The 18389-nt window shown below is 35.7% G+C and overlaps 1 protein-coding gene across 1 annotated transcript in view; it reads left to right on the forward strand.

The window, feature by feature from the left end:
* plpp2a (phospholipid phosphatase 2a) overlaps positions 1-17392 on the forward strand; it is a 46801-nt gene extending 29409 nt beyond the window's left edge. Inside the window, exons 2-6 of the mRNA XM_052134225.1 lie at positions 5901-6052; positions 10515-10777; positions 12526-12583; positions 13111-13287; positions 13655-17392. Coding sequence (XP_051990185.1) covers positions 5901-6052; positions 10515-10777; positions 12526-12583; positions 13111-13287; positions 13655-13804 — 800 coding nt within the window. The 3' untranslated portion in view covers positions 13805-17392. The remainder of the gene's footprint in view (positions 1-5900; positions 6053-10514; positions 10778-12525; positions 12584-13110; positions 13288-13654) is intronic.
* The last annotated feature ends 997 nt before the right edge of the window (positions 17393-18389 follow it).

Below are 18389 nucleotides of genomic sequence, written 5' to 3' on the forward strand. Positions count from 1 at the left end.
TTATGACTTTCTCTCTTTTTCTTAACACAAAAGAAGAAATTGTGAAAATATTTTGTGCTCAGTGATGTCATAATAAATAATTCCATGAGACTCATGATTGTTATGAAAGCATACAATGAGAAACAAACCAAAATCGAATGTATTATTTAGTGAAAATGTTCACTGACCATTGATCTCCGGTGTGCGTTCATTATAGGGCACGAGAGCAACAATTCACACAGCACCCTCGCAACCTTGAGGCATTCAAGTGAAAACCCTTTTTCTAAAAAAGGTCCTCCACAGCGATAGCGGCAACAGAACATAACACAGCTGTACACAAAACAGAGAATAGAACTTAATAAACATGTCTGAAGAGCTTGCAGTTGAAGAATTTATGCATTTCTATGCCCAGCCTTATTTTTTTGAACGGAGTACTTGGAAAGCAAACGGGGCGGGGACACTACAGGCTGATATTTTATTCCAATTTTCCACATTGTACAGTAACAGTAAGTTACTGTAAGTTATCAAAAGTTACACAAATGGAAGTATGGTAATTATTCGTTGACCAAATATTTTCCAACAAATCAAAACAACCTTATTTAAAAGTGGCCACATTTCATGTGTAGGCAAATATTATATTTGTGTATAAAATTTCAATCACTTAAGCATATTTCTAAGTTGAGCCAACAAAAATTGGATAATTGAGTTACAATATCAATGAAGGGCAGTTATTCTCACTCTACCTTTTAAGTTATGATAACTAAATTCAAATAATAATTTTTACAGCTTGTTTACATTGAAAAACAATGTTCAGTGTGAACGGCCCCTAAAACACCTTTTGGCCAGCTTATCCTTCCGATCCAATCCTTCCAAAATTGCGGATGAAGTGTGAAAATGCCAAGTAATTAACCAGAAAGTAGCGATAAGTAATATTTCAATCTAATTAAACATGGAGTTTTTAACTCAGTATTTGTGTGTCATGTATGTTTATGCGTATTAAAGTATCACACTGTTCACTTAGCAACACTCCAAACTCTACTGGAATTAATCACATTTGCATATAGAGTGCTGAGGAGTTGAGGACCAATGTGAGGAGTTGCTACTTTTGTATGTAGAGCATTCCGAATAAAACCTTTTGAGGTTCCATTTCAGTTAGGATGCTGAAATGGAACTTGCCACTATATCAAACACAGTTGAACTGTGTTTGATATAGTGGCAAGTGATTTTCTAGAACCAAATTAACAATTTAGCATGATTACTGAAGGATAAGGTGTTGAGTAATGGCTGCTGGAAATGGGGCCTGTCTAGATTTGATCAAAAATGACTTTTTTCAAATAGTGATGGTGCTGTTTTTTACATCAGTAATGTCTTGACTATACTTTGTGATCAGCTGAATGCCTCTTTTGTGAATTAAAGTACCAATTTCCTTCCGAAACAGCAAAATCTGAACATTATTCCAAACTTTTGGCCACCAGTGTTTATCGATAATCATCTGGAAAATCTTCCAATTATCGATGTGTGAAAAAGACATCAATCCCTTTGCCTTGTTCAAACTACATTAAATAATGTTTACTTATACTGTACACCTTTTAATATTGCAAATGTATTAATAAATGTAGAAATTAAAATGAACCAAAATGTAAACAAATTTTGTTTATGTTATCTATGTCAAAATGAATGGTTATAAATGAAACCTTACTGTAAAGTGTTACCATTATAATTAGTTCATGCATTATGAACTAACATGTAAGGAATAATTGACGACACACCGTTGAATAATTGGAAAATAATGCACACCCCTAGTTGGTAAAGTTATTTATATCACCCATATACCACAGATACCACACCTCAAGATATATATATATTTTTTTGTCTACATTTTCATGTTTTCATCCCTAAAAAGCTCTTGTATGCTGAACTACTTTCTTACGCCATGCATTATTACATTTCCCATAATATAGTTATTGTTTGACATATTTATCCGATTTGCGTAAACAGTGTCTTGTGTTTTTATATATTAACATTAACCAAGATTAATAAATGCTTTGTTCAATGTTAGTTCATGATACCTAATACATTTACTAATGATTTTTTGCCAAAAATTGGCAAACACTTTCAGCTTATTTTAAAGTGCAAACCAAAAGTGCACACTGACACAAACAAATGTACAAAGCCTTTAGTCATTTGTGAGCACATCTTTAAACATGCTCTAACTAAGAGCACTTTGGATGTGTCATACAGTTAAATGCATCTGGTTTGGTGCTTTTCCATTTAATGTGTGTGGAGCCATGTATTGCAAAATGACTTCAAGGTCTCGATCCTGGGAAAGTAACCATTGCTTTGAGAGTAGAAACAATGTTGATGAAATTCTGAGATGAAGCAAATATACTGTATTCTTAATATCCAGTTTATTTTCTCTCGATGGCCTGTTTGCCAAAGATTGGCATCTTTGCTGATGTCTGATGGGAAAAGAGTTGCACAGAATATTCATGCTTTGGGAAACTAGGTTGTATAAATATTCACTGTATTGGTTCTCATGACTTTGGATAAAAGCATAGCGTGGGTTCATAGAGTTCTGCGCGTTTGAGACATGAATCTGTCCTTTTCCTGGTAATGAGATTCTGGTGTGGGCATCTGTTAAACTGCCATCTGGTGCCATGACCCCAGTGATAACTCTATGTATCCGGATGGAAAGCGAGGATTTCATAATTTCCAACATGTGTTGGACATTCATGACTAGTCATTGTTTCTTGATGTGGAAAAACCTTCTGATTTGTCATACATTAAGTTCTTTCTGTCATACCACTTTAAAGGATAGTTCATCTTTCATCATTTACTCACCCTTATGTGTTTCCTAACTAGCATGACATTCTTTCATCCATTGAACGCAAAGTTAGGGTGAATGTCCAAGCAACTCCATGCAATGATAGTAAATGGGGGACTTTGAACTATTTTAAGCACCATAAAATAGTTCACACGACTCGTGTGTTATATTCCAAGTCTTTTAAAGCCATACAATAGCATTTTGTGAGAATCAAACAGGGTTAGTTTCATGAGATATTTTCTGTCATGAGTAAAAATAACCAATTATAAGTATAGAACTGTACATTTGTTTGTACTAGTACCCTCTATTGTCGAATCGTGTTAGTATCTCCAGGTTTACATAAATTACCATAAATTAGAGGCTGCAATACTTAACAATGACATTAATTATAAGTTGTCCAATCACAATACTCCATAGATGCTATAAATTGTTCTTTTTGGACAAGGTCTCTTTACGTAGCGTAGCATGCGCTAGACATGCTAGTCTGAATGCAATCTCTGGACATCATCATTTCAGAGTTGCAGTCTCTAGTGTCACATTAACTTAAGTAAAAAAATAAAAAACATTTTCTTCATAGTGTGTTTAAAGACTGAAAATGTTTGTTTATTTGTGAAATTACTCGGGCAACAAATATTGGGCTATAAATATAAGGTCGCTATATTTTAAGCATATGCACATAAATAGATTAGAGAGGCCCTATTATGCTTTTTGGGATTTTACCTTTCCTTTAGTGTGTAACATAGCTCTTTGTGGATGTTAAAGGTCTGCAAAGTTACAAAGCACAAAGTCATTCATTGTCGGACTCAAGCTAGAGATGGTACGGCAAAAACCGATGTTACAGTAGTGTTTACAGCTGCTCAGGAAGACTCGGGAACTGATACTCGGTAATGGTAAGGGGCATTACATTTCTGACACGCTCTACACGGTTGAACAATCACAACAGACTAGGGCAGCTGACCAATTAGAGCAGACTTTGCTTTTTGGAAAGGGGGGCTTAAAAGAGACAGGAGGTAAATCAGAGCGTTTCGGCCAGAGTATGAAGAGAGGGGAAAAGCAATATACAGTATGAGAAAAATAATGTGTTTTTTTAGAATTAAAGCATGTAAACCTATTCTTGTAGACCCCCAAAAAAACATGATGAACCTGTAAATTTGAATAATATGGGCTTTTTAATTAAGTATTAAGTACTTAGTTTCCTCAGCACGGCTGCTCTGGTGATCTACCTCCTCTGAGTTGGCAAATTTACCACACGTGCACTCTCATTAAACGCAAAATGCTTAAACTCTGCCATTTTACTGCAATACTCAATAGTCAAATAGTGTATTTGGTGTATTTTTTGGAATACTTTATTTTCAGTTTTTCAGTTTACAAAAACAACAAACAAAAACAGTAAAATTAAAAAAACAACAACAACCTCCCTCCCCCCAAAAGGTGCTCCAATATTCTACAGTAGATATGTAATGTAACAATGTCTTCGAGGTCAATCACATTCTAATATCACATTATCCACATAATCTAGATAGGGTTGCCAGATTTTAATAAAAGTATTGTATCCCTTTCTAATGCTATATGTTATTTTTTCTAATGGCACACATCTATTCATTTCTAAATACCACCTAGTTATAGATAGAGGGGAATCAGACTTCTATGAGACAGCAATGCATTTTCTAGCCACTGCCAGAGCTATCTCCAGAAAATGTTTCTGAAACCTGTTTAATATTTTATAAATTTTCATGAAGTTCCCCAGCAAACAAAACTCTGGGTCAACCGGTAATGAAATTAAGACACTAGTCAAGACACTACAAAAGTCAATCCAGAAATCTCGTACCTTTACACACGACCAAGTACAATGTAGGAAGGTGCCCACCTCTATCGTACAGCGGAAGCATGCATCAGATAGCTCAGGTTTGAACTTATGAATCTTCTCCGGAGTTAAATACAACTGATGGAGGAAATTATAGTGGATAAGTCTATACCGTGCATTAATAGTGGCAGATAAACTGTCTTTACACAACTCTGACCAAAGTTGGTCTTCAATTGTGGTATTTAAGTCTGATTCCCACTTCCCCTTAGACCTATACAAACCAAGTTTAGGACATTCCGATATCAGCAAAGAGTACACTTTAGAGATAAGCTTACATTGTCCACTTTCTTGCATCAATTTCTCCATTTCCGTGAGCATGGGCAGAGTCATGCTGTTGTTCAAAGTGCTCCTCAAAAAAGATCGCAATTGAAGGTAACAAAAAAAAGTATTGCTGGGCAGGTTATATTTCCTCCTTAATTGTTCAAAGGACATTAAAAGTCCATCCTCATAACAATCCTCCAAAGTATGAATTCCACTGTGATGCCACGCCTCCAGGATCTTGTTATTTACCGTCATCGGGATAAGCTGGTTTTGTTTTAAAGGTGACTTTGGCGACAGTCTTATCTCCTTGCCGATGGTCTTATGTACATCATGCAGGTAGCCTTTTTGTCACATAACATAAAACAGAAGTTTTTAACAAATATCAGATATTACATATTTGTTCATGTTAAATGGAGTAACCCTAAGAAAAGTTCTTGATATTTGTGACTCAAAAAAACTAAGTTTTACCTTGAAAATATATGTTTGAATTAGGTTATGTTCATTCACATGTACTCAAGGTGCAAGGAAAGTATTTTAAAATTTTAACCACTTTATGATTACACCAATTGACACGTTTTAAACTAGATTTCTCATTTGTATCACCTCAGACAGCCTTATTTGTCAATGACCCTTTCACTGAAAGGCTTGCTTGACAGCTGTAGTCACCATTCAAGGTCATTGAGTAGAGTAGCTCATTAGACATTCTGTTATATAACTTTTGTGTTTTACAGAAGAAAGAACATTTGATTTGGAACAACATGAGCCTGATGACAGACTTTTCCTGTTTTTATTGCAAGAAATATTGATAAAGGTTTCGGTGGTCTGTTTCCCCTTATAAATGCAATTTACTTCGTTTCTTTCCCATGGACATTTCAACAGATCACTTGCATGAGAAAGGTGCTGAATGATTTGTTTTGTGTCTGTTATCCAGGCAGCTGTCTGAATCTAATAATAACGTTGTTTGCGTTTCAGTGGCGATGCCGTTCATCATCATGACCATCATGTTCCGGCCGTACCAGCGTGGAGTTTACTGTAACGACGAAACCATCCGTTACCCCTACAGACCCGACACCATCTCTCATAAATTGATGGCTGTCATCACCATATGCAGCTCTGTCATTATCGTAAGTCTCTAAACCAATCTAAAGCAAAAATAACACAATTCATTTGTTCAACATTTACTTTTCATCAAACACAAAAGGTATTTGCTAGTATATTGTCCAGACTGCTCTTTTTATATACAACAAACATACAAGTTGTTGAGCTATGTGAGAACCAACCAGTTGAAGCTCTGCTATGATGGGGAATAAAATACAGATGCTGAGGGAGTGACATCTCTCTTCTGACTATTGTAATTCATCAATCTGTCAATTGGGAATGTAAAATGTTAAAATATTATTTGCTGTGGTCTCACATATAACTCTATATAAAATGTTCATATAAAAGAATGATGCAGATTGATTTTGTTGTGTGGAAGTACATTGTCATTAGCTCATAATGATTCATAATCAGTAAAAGTACAATGCTTCATTTTGAGTCATCGCAAAAGACGGACACTCATATACACTCACTGACTTTCATTTACTCAGATTTCAGGGAATTTATCTTAAGGAATGTGGCATTGTGAAATATTGCAATGTTACTGGTGCCTGAAGGCGAGACTCGCTATTACTATTGTTTATACATTTGGTACTGATTTGAACAAACCATATAAAGCCATATTTAGGAACCACAATATCATAGCGATCGGGAGGTGGGCTCTTTTAACCCTGTAAAGCCTGAAATGAAAGAATTGTCTGTAAAAAATATATTTACTTTTTTTATTTTACATTAAACTGGTTTTAGTACCATTAGACAAACTATAAAAAGAAATCATGAAAAATCATAGGCTTTAAAGGTCATTATCCTCCTAATTGTTTTTTTTTGTTTGACATTTGTTATTTCAGTTATTCTTACCCTATACATGCTACAGTGGTAAATCTTGGGTTATTATCAGAGCACTCCTTGGGCTTTTCAGTAATGTTTGAGAGTTTGGCCATGACAGCTTCCTCTCCTTGGCCTATAAATATGGATTGAAATTAGGGCTGTCAATCGATTAAAATTTTTAATCGAATTAATTACATGGTGTCCCGATTAATTAATCGCGATTAATCGCATATACAAATATTTGCTGAGAAAGCCCCTCATATAACAATAATTCAATATATAATGATTATACATATTTATATCAATATATAATTATACATAGTTATCTTTAAATATTAAATATATATATATATATAATAAAACATATTCAGATAATTAAAATGCATGACATTCTTGTGGCAGAAGAGTTCATCATTCATAAGACAAATCAAAAAGTGGTTTTAGAATACAATGTATTATTTACTACCATATTATTGATCATAAGTCAATCATTGACACACAGTTCACAGTAATCCATTTCACAAGTGAATTTGTCAATCAGTTGGAGATTTATTATGAGGGCTTGTTTAAGGACCGTCAATGAACAGCTGCGTCAGACATGCTTGTGTAGCGTCTCGGGTGCGTTGCGTCATAAACATAAAATGTTTAGGTCACTGTGTCAAGTTAAATATAGTTTAATAATTAGAACACATCTTGAGATCCCTTAGTTCGAATTTCCACTCCATCAAGTGTTTTGAACGTAAGAACGTAACGAATGGTTGTGTTGTGCTGCCTACTGGAGTTTTTTCTTCACTGTATAAACTGTGTGTTGCTCATACAGCTGAAATTTCACTTACTGCCCTCTGGAGTAAACAGGTGGTACTACAAGCTTGCAATTCTCAGGAATCTTCCTTATTATTGTCTGGGGGCATTGCGATTCATTGCGTAAATCTTTTTAATCGACAGCCCTAATTGAAATGTATCACAGTTCAGTTCAGCACATCAAATACAATATGAATAAAAGTAATAATTTAATCAAATATATTTTAAGCACCAAACACTATATTGACATTTAAAAAAGGGAAATTGTAAAACTTTTTTTGCTGGGTCTCAGAAACTTATGGTAAGATGACATCATAACAGCTTGTAATGTAAAATAATGAGAACTTTATAATGACTGAGCAGAAAGCATATATGAAAATACACAGAAATAGTAGTTCACATTTTAAATATATCTTATAAAAAGTATATGTCAGAATTTTTTAAACTCTGTGAATTTTATTTTAATTTTTTTGTGGGCATGAATGGGCTGGATTGATGATTGAGAGATATACAGCAAAAGCTTGTTCATGTATCAAATGTATCATATTTGATACATTTATTTCTAAGGGGGGTTTTCAATAAAATAATATACAAATATTTATCCAAGCTCAATTGCTTATATTCAGCAAATGCTCATTTTAAAAATCAGTAACAATATAAACATTACTGTCACTTTTACTTTATTACAATAAGCTGTCATTTATCCCAAGCCATAAGTCACTTTTCACGCAAATCCGCCACCATTTAAAATAGATCGATATAAAGATTGAAACAAATAACCACTAGATTGTGAAATAAGCATGTGAAACTTACATACCATAGGATGTTTTGCTTGTCAGCTTGAAGAGAGAATGAAACAGGAGCTGTCCAACTTTGTCTTATTTGATACACATGGCGTTATAGGTTTAACTTGGGCCTGTAAGCAACCACATAACAACACCCTAGCAACCACCCAGAAGACTCTAGCAACTACATAGCAATATGCTTAAACCACCCAAATCTCCATAGCAACCACCTTGAAGACACTAGCAACACCATAGCAATGTGTGAAAACCACTCAGAACGTCTTAGTAACCACATAACATCCTAGCAACCACCAAGAATATCCTAATAACTGCATAGCAATGTGCTAAAATCTTAGCATCCCCCCTCAGAACACATATAACATCCTAGTAACCACGCTGCTCACTCTAGCAACCACATAGCAATATGCAAAAACCACCCAGAACACCCTAGCAACCACCTAGAAGACATTAGCAACAGCATAGCAATGTGTAAAAACAACTCAGAATGCCTTAGCAACCACTTAACATCCTAGCAACTACCAAGAAGATCATAATAACTGCACAGCAACGTGCTAAAATCATTCAGAACACCTTTGCATCCCCCCTCAGAACACATTTAACACCCTAGTAACCACGCTGCTCACTCTAGCAACCACATAACAATATGCAAAAACCACCCAGAACACCCTAGCAACCACCTAGAAGACATTAGCAACAGCATAGCAATGTGTGAAAACAACTCAGAATGCCTTAGCAACCACTTAACATCCTAGCAACTACCAAGAAGATCCTAATAACTGCATAGCAACGTGCTAAAATCATTCAGAACACCTTTGCATCCCCCCTCAGAACACATTTAACACCCTAGTAACCACGCTGCTCACTCTAGCAACCACATAGCAATATGCAAAAACCACCCAGAACACCCTAGAAACCACCTAGAAGACACTAGCAACAGCATAGCAATGTGTGAAAACAACTTAGAATGCCTTAGCAACCACTTAACATCCTAGCAACTACCAAGAAGATCCTAATAACTGCATAGCGACTTGCTAAAATCACTCAGAACACCTTTGCATCCCCCCTCAGAACACATTTAACACCCTAGTAACCACGCTGCTCACTCTAGCAACCACATAGCAATATGCAAAAACCACCCAGAACACCCTAGCAACCACCTAGAAGACACTAGCAACAGCATAGCAATGTGTGAAAACAACTCAGAATGCCTTAGCAACCACTTAACATCCTAGCAACTACCAAGAAGACCCTAGCAAGATCATAGTAATGTGTGAAAACCACTCAGAACACCTTAGTGCTCACATAAAACCCTGGCCGCCATCCAGATCACCCTAACAACCACATAACAATGTGCTAAAATCTTTCAGAACAACCTAGCAACCACACAAAAGACCCTAGCAACTGCATAGCAATGTGCAGAAACCCCTCCGAACAAAATAGCTATAACCCAGCAGACTATAGCAACTGCATACAGACAAACCACACACAATGCTTTAGCATCCACATAAAACCCTAGTAACCATGCATATCACCCTAGCAACTGCTTAGTATTTTGTTAAACCACTCAGAACACCTTAACAACCACTTAACACCCTAGCAACTGTATAGCAATGTGCTAAAACCACACAGAACACCTTAGAAACTACCAAGAACACCCCAGCAACTACATAGCAATGTTCTAAAACCACCCAAAACACCGTAGCAACCACATAAAACCCTAGCAACCATGCAGATTACTATAACAACTGCATAGCAATGTGGGATTTTTAAACACCTTAGAAATCATGTAATAAAATTGCAGAACACCCTAGCAATCACATATGTAGCAATGTGCAAAAACCACTCAGAACACCTCAGCAACCACATTACAACCCCATAGCATTTTGACACTAACTTTGGCAATTTGCACAGGCAAACACTGCTTGTATTGTCCACAGAAAATGTACAAATTTAGTTCAGGTACAGTATGCTGTTTATGTCTATTCCTTGCTTTTTAATTGATTTAGCCTAAAGAACTCTCTGGATCTTTCTTGTGTCTCCATTCTGTTTGCAGATCACTTCCGGAGAGGCGTACCTGGTCTACACCAAACGTCTCTACTCCAATTCGGAATTTAACCAGTATGCTGCAGCACTTTACAAAGTCGTTGGGGCATTTTTGTTCGGCGCGTGTATAAGCCAGTCTTTGACCGATATGGCGAAGTACACCATCGGACGCTTGCGGCCCAACTTCATGGCCGTGTGCGCTCCGGAAATCTGTAACGGTTACATGTTGGAGATAAACTGCACAGGCAACCCTCGCAACGTGACCGAGTCCAGGTACATAAACGGGGGGTAGGAAGGGCCAATGTCAAAGGGCATGACCTGCTAACCTCGCTTGCTGTATATGTTTTTTTTTGTCACTTCCTGTTTTACTAGTAAAAAGTGTGTGTTTCCTCAGGCTTTGACCTTTGCCGTCCAAAGTCAAATTTTCAATGTCATATGAACTTTTGATTCTATTTAATGAATTCTGATTCTTTATTTTTTATTAAATCAGGAACCATTTATTACTACAAAACTATATTTTACATGAATTTCAGTCAGATATGATTCAGAGAAGGAGTAAGTCGTTAGACTGATTTAAACTCATAAAAAAATTGAAACACATTTAGTATTTTAGGATAGTATTTTTTATCGGCAAAACAATGCCAATATTCAGGAATAATTAATGGAGCATCATGAAAATTATTTGGTTTGAGTATTTTTTAAAGTGGAACCTTTTCAAATAATTCATTCTAGTATTTTTTTTAAGTGGAACCTTTTCAAATAATTCATTCAAGTATTTTTTTTTAAGTGGAACCTTTTCAAATAATTTATTCGAGTATTTTTTTTAAGTGGAACCTTTTCAAATAATTAATTTGAGTATTTTTTTAAGTGGAACATTTTCAAATAATTAGTTTCTTTATTTTTTTTTAAGTGGAACCTTTTCAAATAATTTGGTTTCAGTATTATTTTTAAAGTGGAACCTTTTCAAATAATTTGGTTCGAGTATTTTTTTTAAAGTGGAACCTTTTCAAATAATTCAGTTTGAGTATTTTTTTTAAATGGAACCTTTTCAAATAATTCGGTTCGAGTATTTTTTTAAAGTGGAACCTTTTCAAATAATTTGGTTTCAGTATTTTTTTTAAAGTGGAACCTTTTCAAATAATTCTGTTCGAGTATTTTTTTAAGTGGAACCTTTTCAAATAATTTGGTTTGAGTATTTTTTGAAAGTGGAACCTTTTCAAATAATTTGAGTATTCTTTTGAAAGTGGAACCTTTTCAAATATTTTTTTCAAGTATATTTGTATAGTAGAACTTTTTCAAATAATTTTTATCGGCAAAACAATGCCAATATTCAGGAATAGTTAATGGAGCATCATGAAAATTATTTGGTTTGAGTATTTTTTAAAGTGGAACCTTTTCAAATAATTCATTCGAGTATTTTTTTTAAGTGGAACCTTTTCAAATAATTCATTCGAGTATTTTTTTTTAAGTGGAACCTTTTCAAATAATTTATTCGAGTATTTGTTTTAAGTGGAACCTTTTCAAATAATTAGTTTCTTTATTTTTTTTAAGTGGAACCTTTTCAAATAATTTGGTTTGAGTATTTTTTTTAAATGGAACCTTTTCAAATAATTCGGTTCGAGTATTTTTTTAAAGTGGAACCTTTTCAAATAATTTGGTTTCAGTATTTTTTTTAAAGTGGAACCTTTTCAAATAATTCTGTTCAAGTATTTTTTTAAGTAGAACCTTTTCAAATAATTTGGTTTGAGTATTTTTTGAAAGTGGAACCTTTTCAAATAATTTGAGTATTTTTTTGAAAGTGGAACCTTTTCAAATATTTCTTTCAAGTATATTTGTATAGTAGAACTTTTTCAAATAATTTTTGTCAAGTATTTTTTAAATATTTTTTTTCTTTTGGTTCCCAATCCTGGTGCATAAACATGATTGTGCAAATCTTATCTCATTTGAGTATATGTTTCCTCTCTCCCTGTTTTCTTATATCCGTTCGTACCTCCCTTCCTCCTACAATTCTTGTGCGGCAGGCTGTCGTTTTACTCCGGCCACTCGTCCTTCGGGATGTACTGCATGTTGTTTCTGGCGGTGAGTCTTCACAGTGCTTCTTCCTCTTTGACAATAATGCTGACACAGAATTGTGTAGACAGATAAAGGAGCAACAGTACACTCGACTGAGACAATAAACTCCAACTTCAAGCATTCCCAATTTCTCAGGCTCATATCAAGGCCATATGTAATATTTAAAGGGATACTTCACCCAAAAAAAAAAAAGGTCATCAATTTATTTCCGCAGAAGAAAGTTATACGGGTTTGTTACACAGCTAAATTATGACCAAATTTGTATTTTTGGGTGAATTATCCCTAAATAATAATGAACTCTGCTTTCTGGTTGTTTCTAAATATCTTCTCTCATGTTCAGGCATGTCATGTAGCTATGATGTTGTCAGTTATATTAACACAAGTTCAGACCATATTTAGGTGCTTTCCCAGAACACTTTAAAAAGAATAACTGCTTAAATGAGTTTCCTGCTATTTCAGAACACACATTTTCAGTTCATAATCCCTGCATATTTTTAAATATTGTGTAATCAAGCAACGTTTTCCTTGTGTAGCTTTATGTCCAGGCACGAATGGCATCCAAGTGGGCCCGCCTCCTTCGGCCCACCATTCAGTTCTTCCTGGTGGCTTTTGCCATTTACGTGGGCTACACGCGTGTGTCTGACTACAAACACCACTGGAGTGATGTTATCATTGGTCTTCTGCAGGGAGCACTGATTGCTATCCTCACTGTGAGTTGTGGTTATTACATTTATATAAATATGTATAGCAATGTATAATAAATAAAAATGCAGTTATAATATATAAATTGTTAATTTATTAATATAACACACATTAATACAAAAACACATACATTTGTTGAAACCAAGCTGCTAAAACGACTCGTTCTCTACATTATGATGTCACACTGTGGTACGCCCTAATAATTATATTTAACTATAACATCCAATATTTTCATGTTATGATATTTTTTTTCTTCTGGGGCTTAAAATTTAACCTGTTCAGACAGATGAGTATAGATCCAGTCTTATATTCATATATATTTGTGGCATCTTAATTTTATTTGCATCAAAACTTTCTCCTCTCCGTCCGTCACAGGTGCGATACATTTCCGACTTCTTCAAAGAGCGCCCCCCTCGCTGCCAGGATGTTGAAAATGCCGAAAACGAAGACATGGAGCGCAAACCCAGCATTCAGATCACAGACGCAGACAGAAACAACCATTACTCTTACAGCAGGCCTGTATGAGCCGGACCTTTGACCCAGTGTGACCGCTCTCACACACAGAACCACTAGATGCTGCATCCTCGACGCCACGTCTCGTACCAATAGCCAAACACACCGCTGCTGCCCTCACCTACACTGGCATGATCTATACTCTCTTCCACAGGACAGAATGCACAGACTAACACTGAATATTTTATACTACTCTATAGATGGCTGACCGTGTTTATAACATTTTATGCATTCTCATATATGCCGCGTGCATTGATCGAATCTAATGAACAATGAAAGACTTTGTTTTATGATAGCACCAAGACACTCCCTCAAAGGGAACTGGTTGTTTCCATGGCAACCTCAAAACCGTCGTTTCACATTTACTGACTGGCCGAACGTCTGCTGTTCGAAATTCTTTCAACGTGGAGACAAAAGGGCTTTTCTTAGTTGTGACAGAGGACAAGGGTTGTTTGGTTCCCTAATTGTAAAAAAAATACAAAATCCAAGTTTGAACACTGAAATGGTGCCCAAAAAAGTCTTACATTATCAAAGAGATATTTTACCTACATTTTATATACATTTTTAAAAACTGGATTACAGCGACTTTAAAGTCTGTTTTTATAAAGATATGTTATTATCCTGTGACGGTAGGTTTAGAGAATTTGTAACTCTTTATATCCATAAACTAATTATATCTACATCCATCTGCAAGCATTTGTATACAAACTGCATAGCATGATTTTTTTTTTCAGCACTGTAATTTGATGGGGTTTATTTTCTTTTTATTTGCTAACATCTTAAAGGTGCTGTAAGCGTTTTTATTCATGGAAAGGTATGCAAAAAATGTTCCCACTCCCTGAAAGATATTAATGAAATAAGTAAGTGTTTTGAGATATCTCACCGGTCTCTATGACAGCTCTAGATTCTACAAACAGCAAACAAAACAATTTCCACGGGCCGCGGCCTCTGACGCTTTCGACCTGTCAATAATTTTGTGCATTCTCATAGTATTGTAGTTGCAGCAAATAATTGAGGCTTAATGCCATTTTTATGCCATGTTGTTCATAACAGTTGTCAATTGAGGGCGCTATTTTGCTGCTGTTGTTTTTAACAACTGTTTCTGCACAATGTCAGTCTCAACAAAGCTAATTTGTTATCTTTGGAGTGCAGGGATTTGGAGAGAGGGGCGTGACTAATTCAATGGCTCAGTCTTGCAGATCTAGAACGGCTAAAATCGCTTACAGCACCTTTAACTCCATGTCCATAAGCTTGCGACACCATTCTAGTTTTGTTGCATTGCTCGCTCTCAATGTAAACATGGTGTAATCTTTGTAATGTGTACCACTAGCTAACCAGCGCACGTGTATTTAAGTCCTGTGCGTCACAGGTTTCTGTAAAACTCTAGAAAATGTGTATAACTAAAAAGTTAAAAAGCTGCTCGTTGCATTATAATCACAACAATCGCAACAATTTCCATTTTTCTCCTGAATGTGGAAGTGTTTAATGCTTAATAACAGAATTCAGTTTTCGATGTCTGGTCTCCAGTGGTTTAATTTGCATCTGCGTATTTTTAAGCGGATAATGTGATGTTTAGCGTATTACGTGTGACTCTATTTAGTGCAGAAACTTAAAAAAGTCACAATGACTCATTAACTACAAACTACTTTGAGTTGTTATTGACAGCCAAAAACTGCATAAGTTGAATCTGAACTTATTTTTGCTCCAATTAAAATAGCTGTTGTGGAGCTAGGCTCCTGATTGGGTGGGCCAGGCCCCCTCTGGCCCCCTGTGGAGCCGGACCTGCAATCCGATTGAATTCCGTTCTCATATCTTCATACCACATCTTTGTATAATACCACACAGTGGCTTTATTGCGATAATTCCCATATTTCTACTTTGCACTAAAAGTATCTGTGCCTTTAAAAACTACACAGTGTCTGCCTTGATGCACTCGCCATTTTGTCTCTAATCAAAAAGGAGGACAATCCAAAAACATGCATGGATGCACATTTCTGAAATCCTCCGACAACTGTATACTCTCCAGGCATTGCATGCTATTTTCATTGTTGGTTTAGGAAACACAACTCCAGTCCTTGCACACTATTTAGGGTGAATATCATGCAAATTGAGTTTAAGCCTGTTTAAAATGCATTGGAGTCTATTTTTATCTTCACCTGTTCTATTGTTCATCAGAAATAGTGTCCTAATTTCTATTGACAATAGACCACATATATCCTGCACAACACAAATTTGCTGCCTACCGCGAGTTGCTAATGCTGCAAGACATTTTTATGGACTTTATTCACAGAAAATGAATCATTTCTCCCTATGTGGATCATAGACTCTCTTTGACTCAGGTGTAGTTGCAGAAAACCAGATGGCCTTAAAAATCAATCAGCCCCCATCGCTGGGCTGGGCTGGGCTGGGCTTATATTCTGGATTTACACATTGAATGTGAACAAGATCATGGCGTATTTGTACACTTTTGCTCATATTTCCAAATGTCACTACCGTTTTGTTCAGCATAACTGAGCCGTGTTCCATCCATCCATCCATCGTCAACCGCTTATCCTGTGTACAGGGTCGCGGGGGGCTGGAGCCTATCCCAGCTAACATTGGGCGAAAGGCGGGGGACACCCTGGACAGGTTGCCAGTCCATCGCAGTACTGAGCCGTGTTATTGATTATTATTATGTTCTTCTGTGCCATGCAAGTGGGTCGTTGGCATGTCCTGTGGTGTGACACTTACTCAATCTAAAACTATTTTAAACAGCATTTTGCAACTTTTATAATTATGCATGCAGCTTTTATGACTTCACTAACTGAGACGCCGTCGAATATTTGCACTTTTAACAATGTATTTGTCACACTGCAAGAGCATTTAAACTGAACTTGTGAAGTCAAAAGGTGAATTTAAAGGGTGACCAGTCACAGTACCTAAAATATACACTTTTCCCTTATAGAGAATATAACAATTTTAATCTCAAATATTGATTTTATGCTGTAATGCATCAACTACCCTACATTAAGGATATAACACCAAATTATGTCTAATAAATGTTTACTACTGAATCTAACAACCAGCTTTATACGAACTAAGGCATATTTTAACAAGTGAATTAAAAATGAACAGATTACAGGGTTTATTTCAAGACCAAAGCTTCCCAAATTTGAGTTTCACAGACAAAATTACATTGACAGAAAATCCTGTCACCTGATATTTATTGTATGCAATTAAATTGAAGCTACTGAACCATGCTTTTTTTTTCTTAAAAAATTTATAATTAATTGTACACCACTTGTGAAGCCTATAGCTCTCATATATATACATATATATATATATATATATATATATATATATATATATAGATAGATAGATAGATAGATAGATAGATAGATAGATAGATAGATAGATAGATAGATAGATAGATAGATAGATAGATAACCTGCTTTAATCATTGATTATTTAGTCCAATTATTTTCGCATGACTGGCATAAGTGACTTTTTATTGCGAGTGTACAGCTTATGAATATTGCACATTTAATTTTGTTTTCTAGGTATATTTTGTATTTGTTGGTTATACCTACAATGTTAATAAATAAATAAAGCATCTTTGTTTCATGATGTTTGTGTTGTGTCATGACTTTTTCAAAGGTCACAGTGAAATGTGGTTTATTTATAGTTTATTCCCCCTCCGTTATCAATAGGTAACACTTTATATTCCAGAATCCACATTACTCCAGAATACATGTTATTAAGGATGTTTGCTAAGGTAAGACTTACTATTCCTGTCGCTCATTGTTATAGTTGAGGTTTTGTAAAATGTAAATTATTTGTTTAACTGTATGTTTAAGGATGAACTGTAATAACAAAAAGCTATCACATGGCGTCAGAAAGCCATGGGTTTGGAACGACATGAAGGTGAGTAAATGTTATAGAATTGCCTTTAACTGTCCCTTAAAGAATGTTATCTTGCATTTGCATTAATCTTTCATTGGCTGAACTTTCATAAAAAATTCAGTCCAGTGTTTTTCATTAATTTAAAAGAAACTGCTGTCACAGGAGGAAGCACATTTTAAAATGATGCCTTTTATTTTTAACGAGGTTTCAAAGCTGTGTCCTAACATTTGACGAAAGTCACCCCTCATCCTATAGGTCCTCTGAGTTAGCGTGTACTTTGTCAGTTTGAAACAGTCTGGCCATTCTCTGTTGACATCTCTCATCAACGAGTCATTTCCATTCACAGAACTGCCGCTCACTGGATGTTTTTTGTTTTTGGCACCATTCTGAGTAAATTCTGGAGACTGTTGTGCGTGAAAATCCCAGGAGATCAGCAGTTACAGAAATACTCAAACCAGTCCATCTGGCACCAACAATCATGCTACGGTCCAAATCACTGAGATCACATTTTCCCCCATTCTGATGGTTGATGTGAACATTAACTGAAGCTCCTGACCCGTATCTGCATTACTGTAAACACTGCACAGCTGCCACACAATTGGCTGATTCGCATGGATGACTGTTGTTGTCAGACGGAGTATTTCTGTAACTGCTGATCTCCTGGGATTTTCATACACAACAGTCACTAGAATTTACTCCGAATGGGGCCAAAAAC

Source organism: Xyrauchen texanus, chromosome 9 (assembly GCF_025860055.1).
Source record: "Xyrauchen texanus isolate HMW12.3.18 chromosome 9, RBS_HiC_50CHRs, whole genome shotgun sequence".
Classification (NCBI taxonomy): domain Eukaryota; kingdom Metazoa; phylum Chordata; class Actinopteri; order Cypriniformes; family Catostomidae; genus Xyrauchen; species Xyrauchen texanus.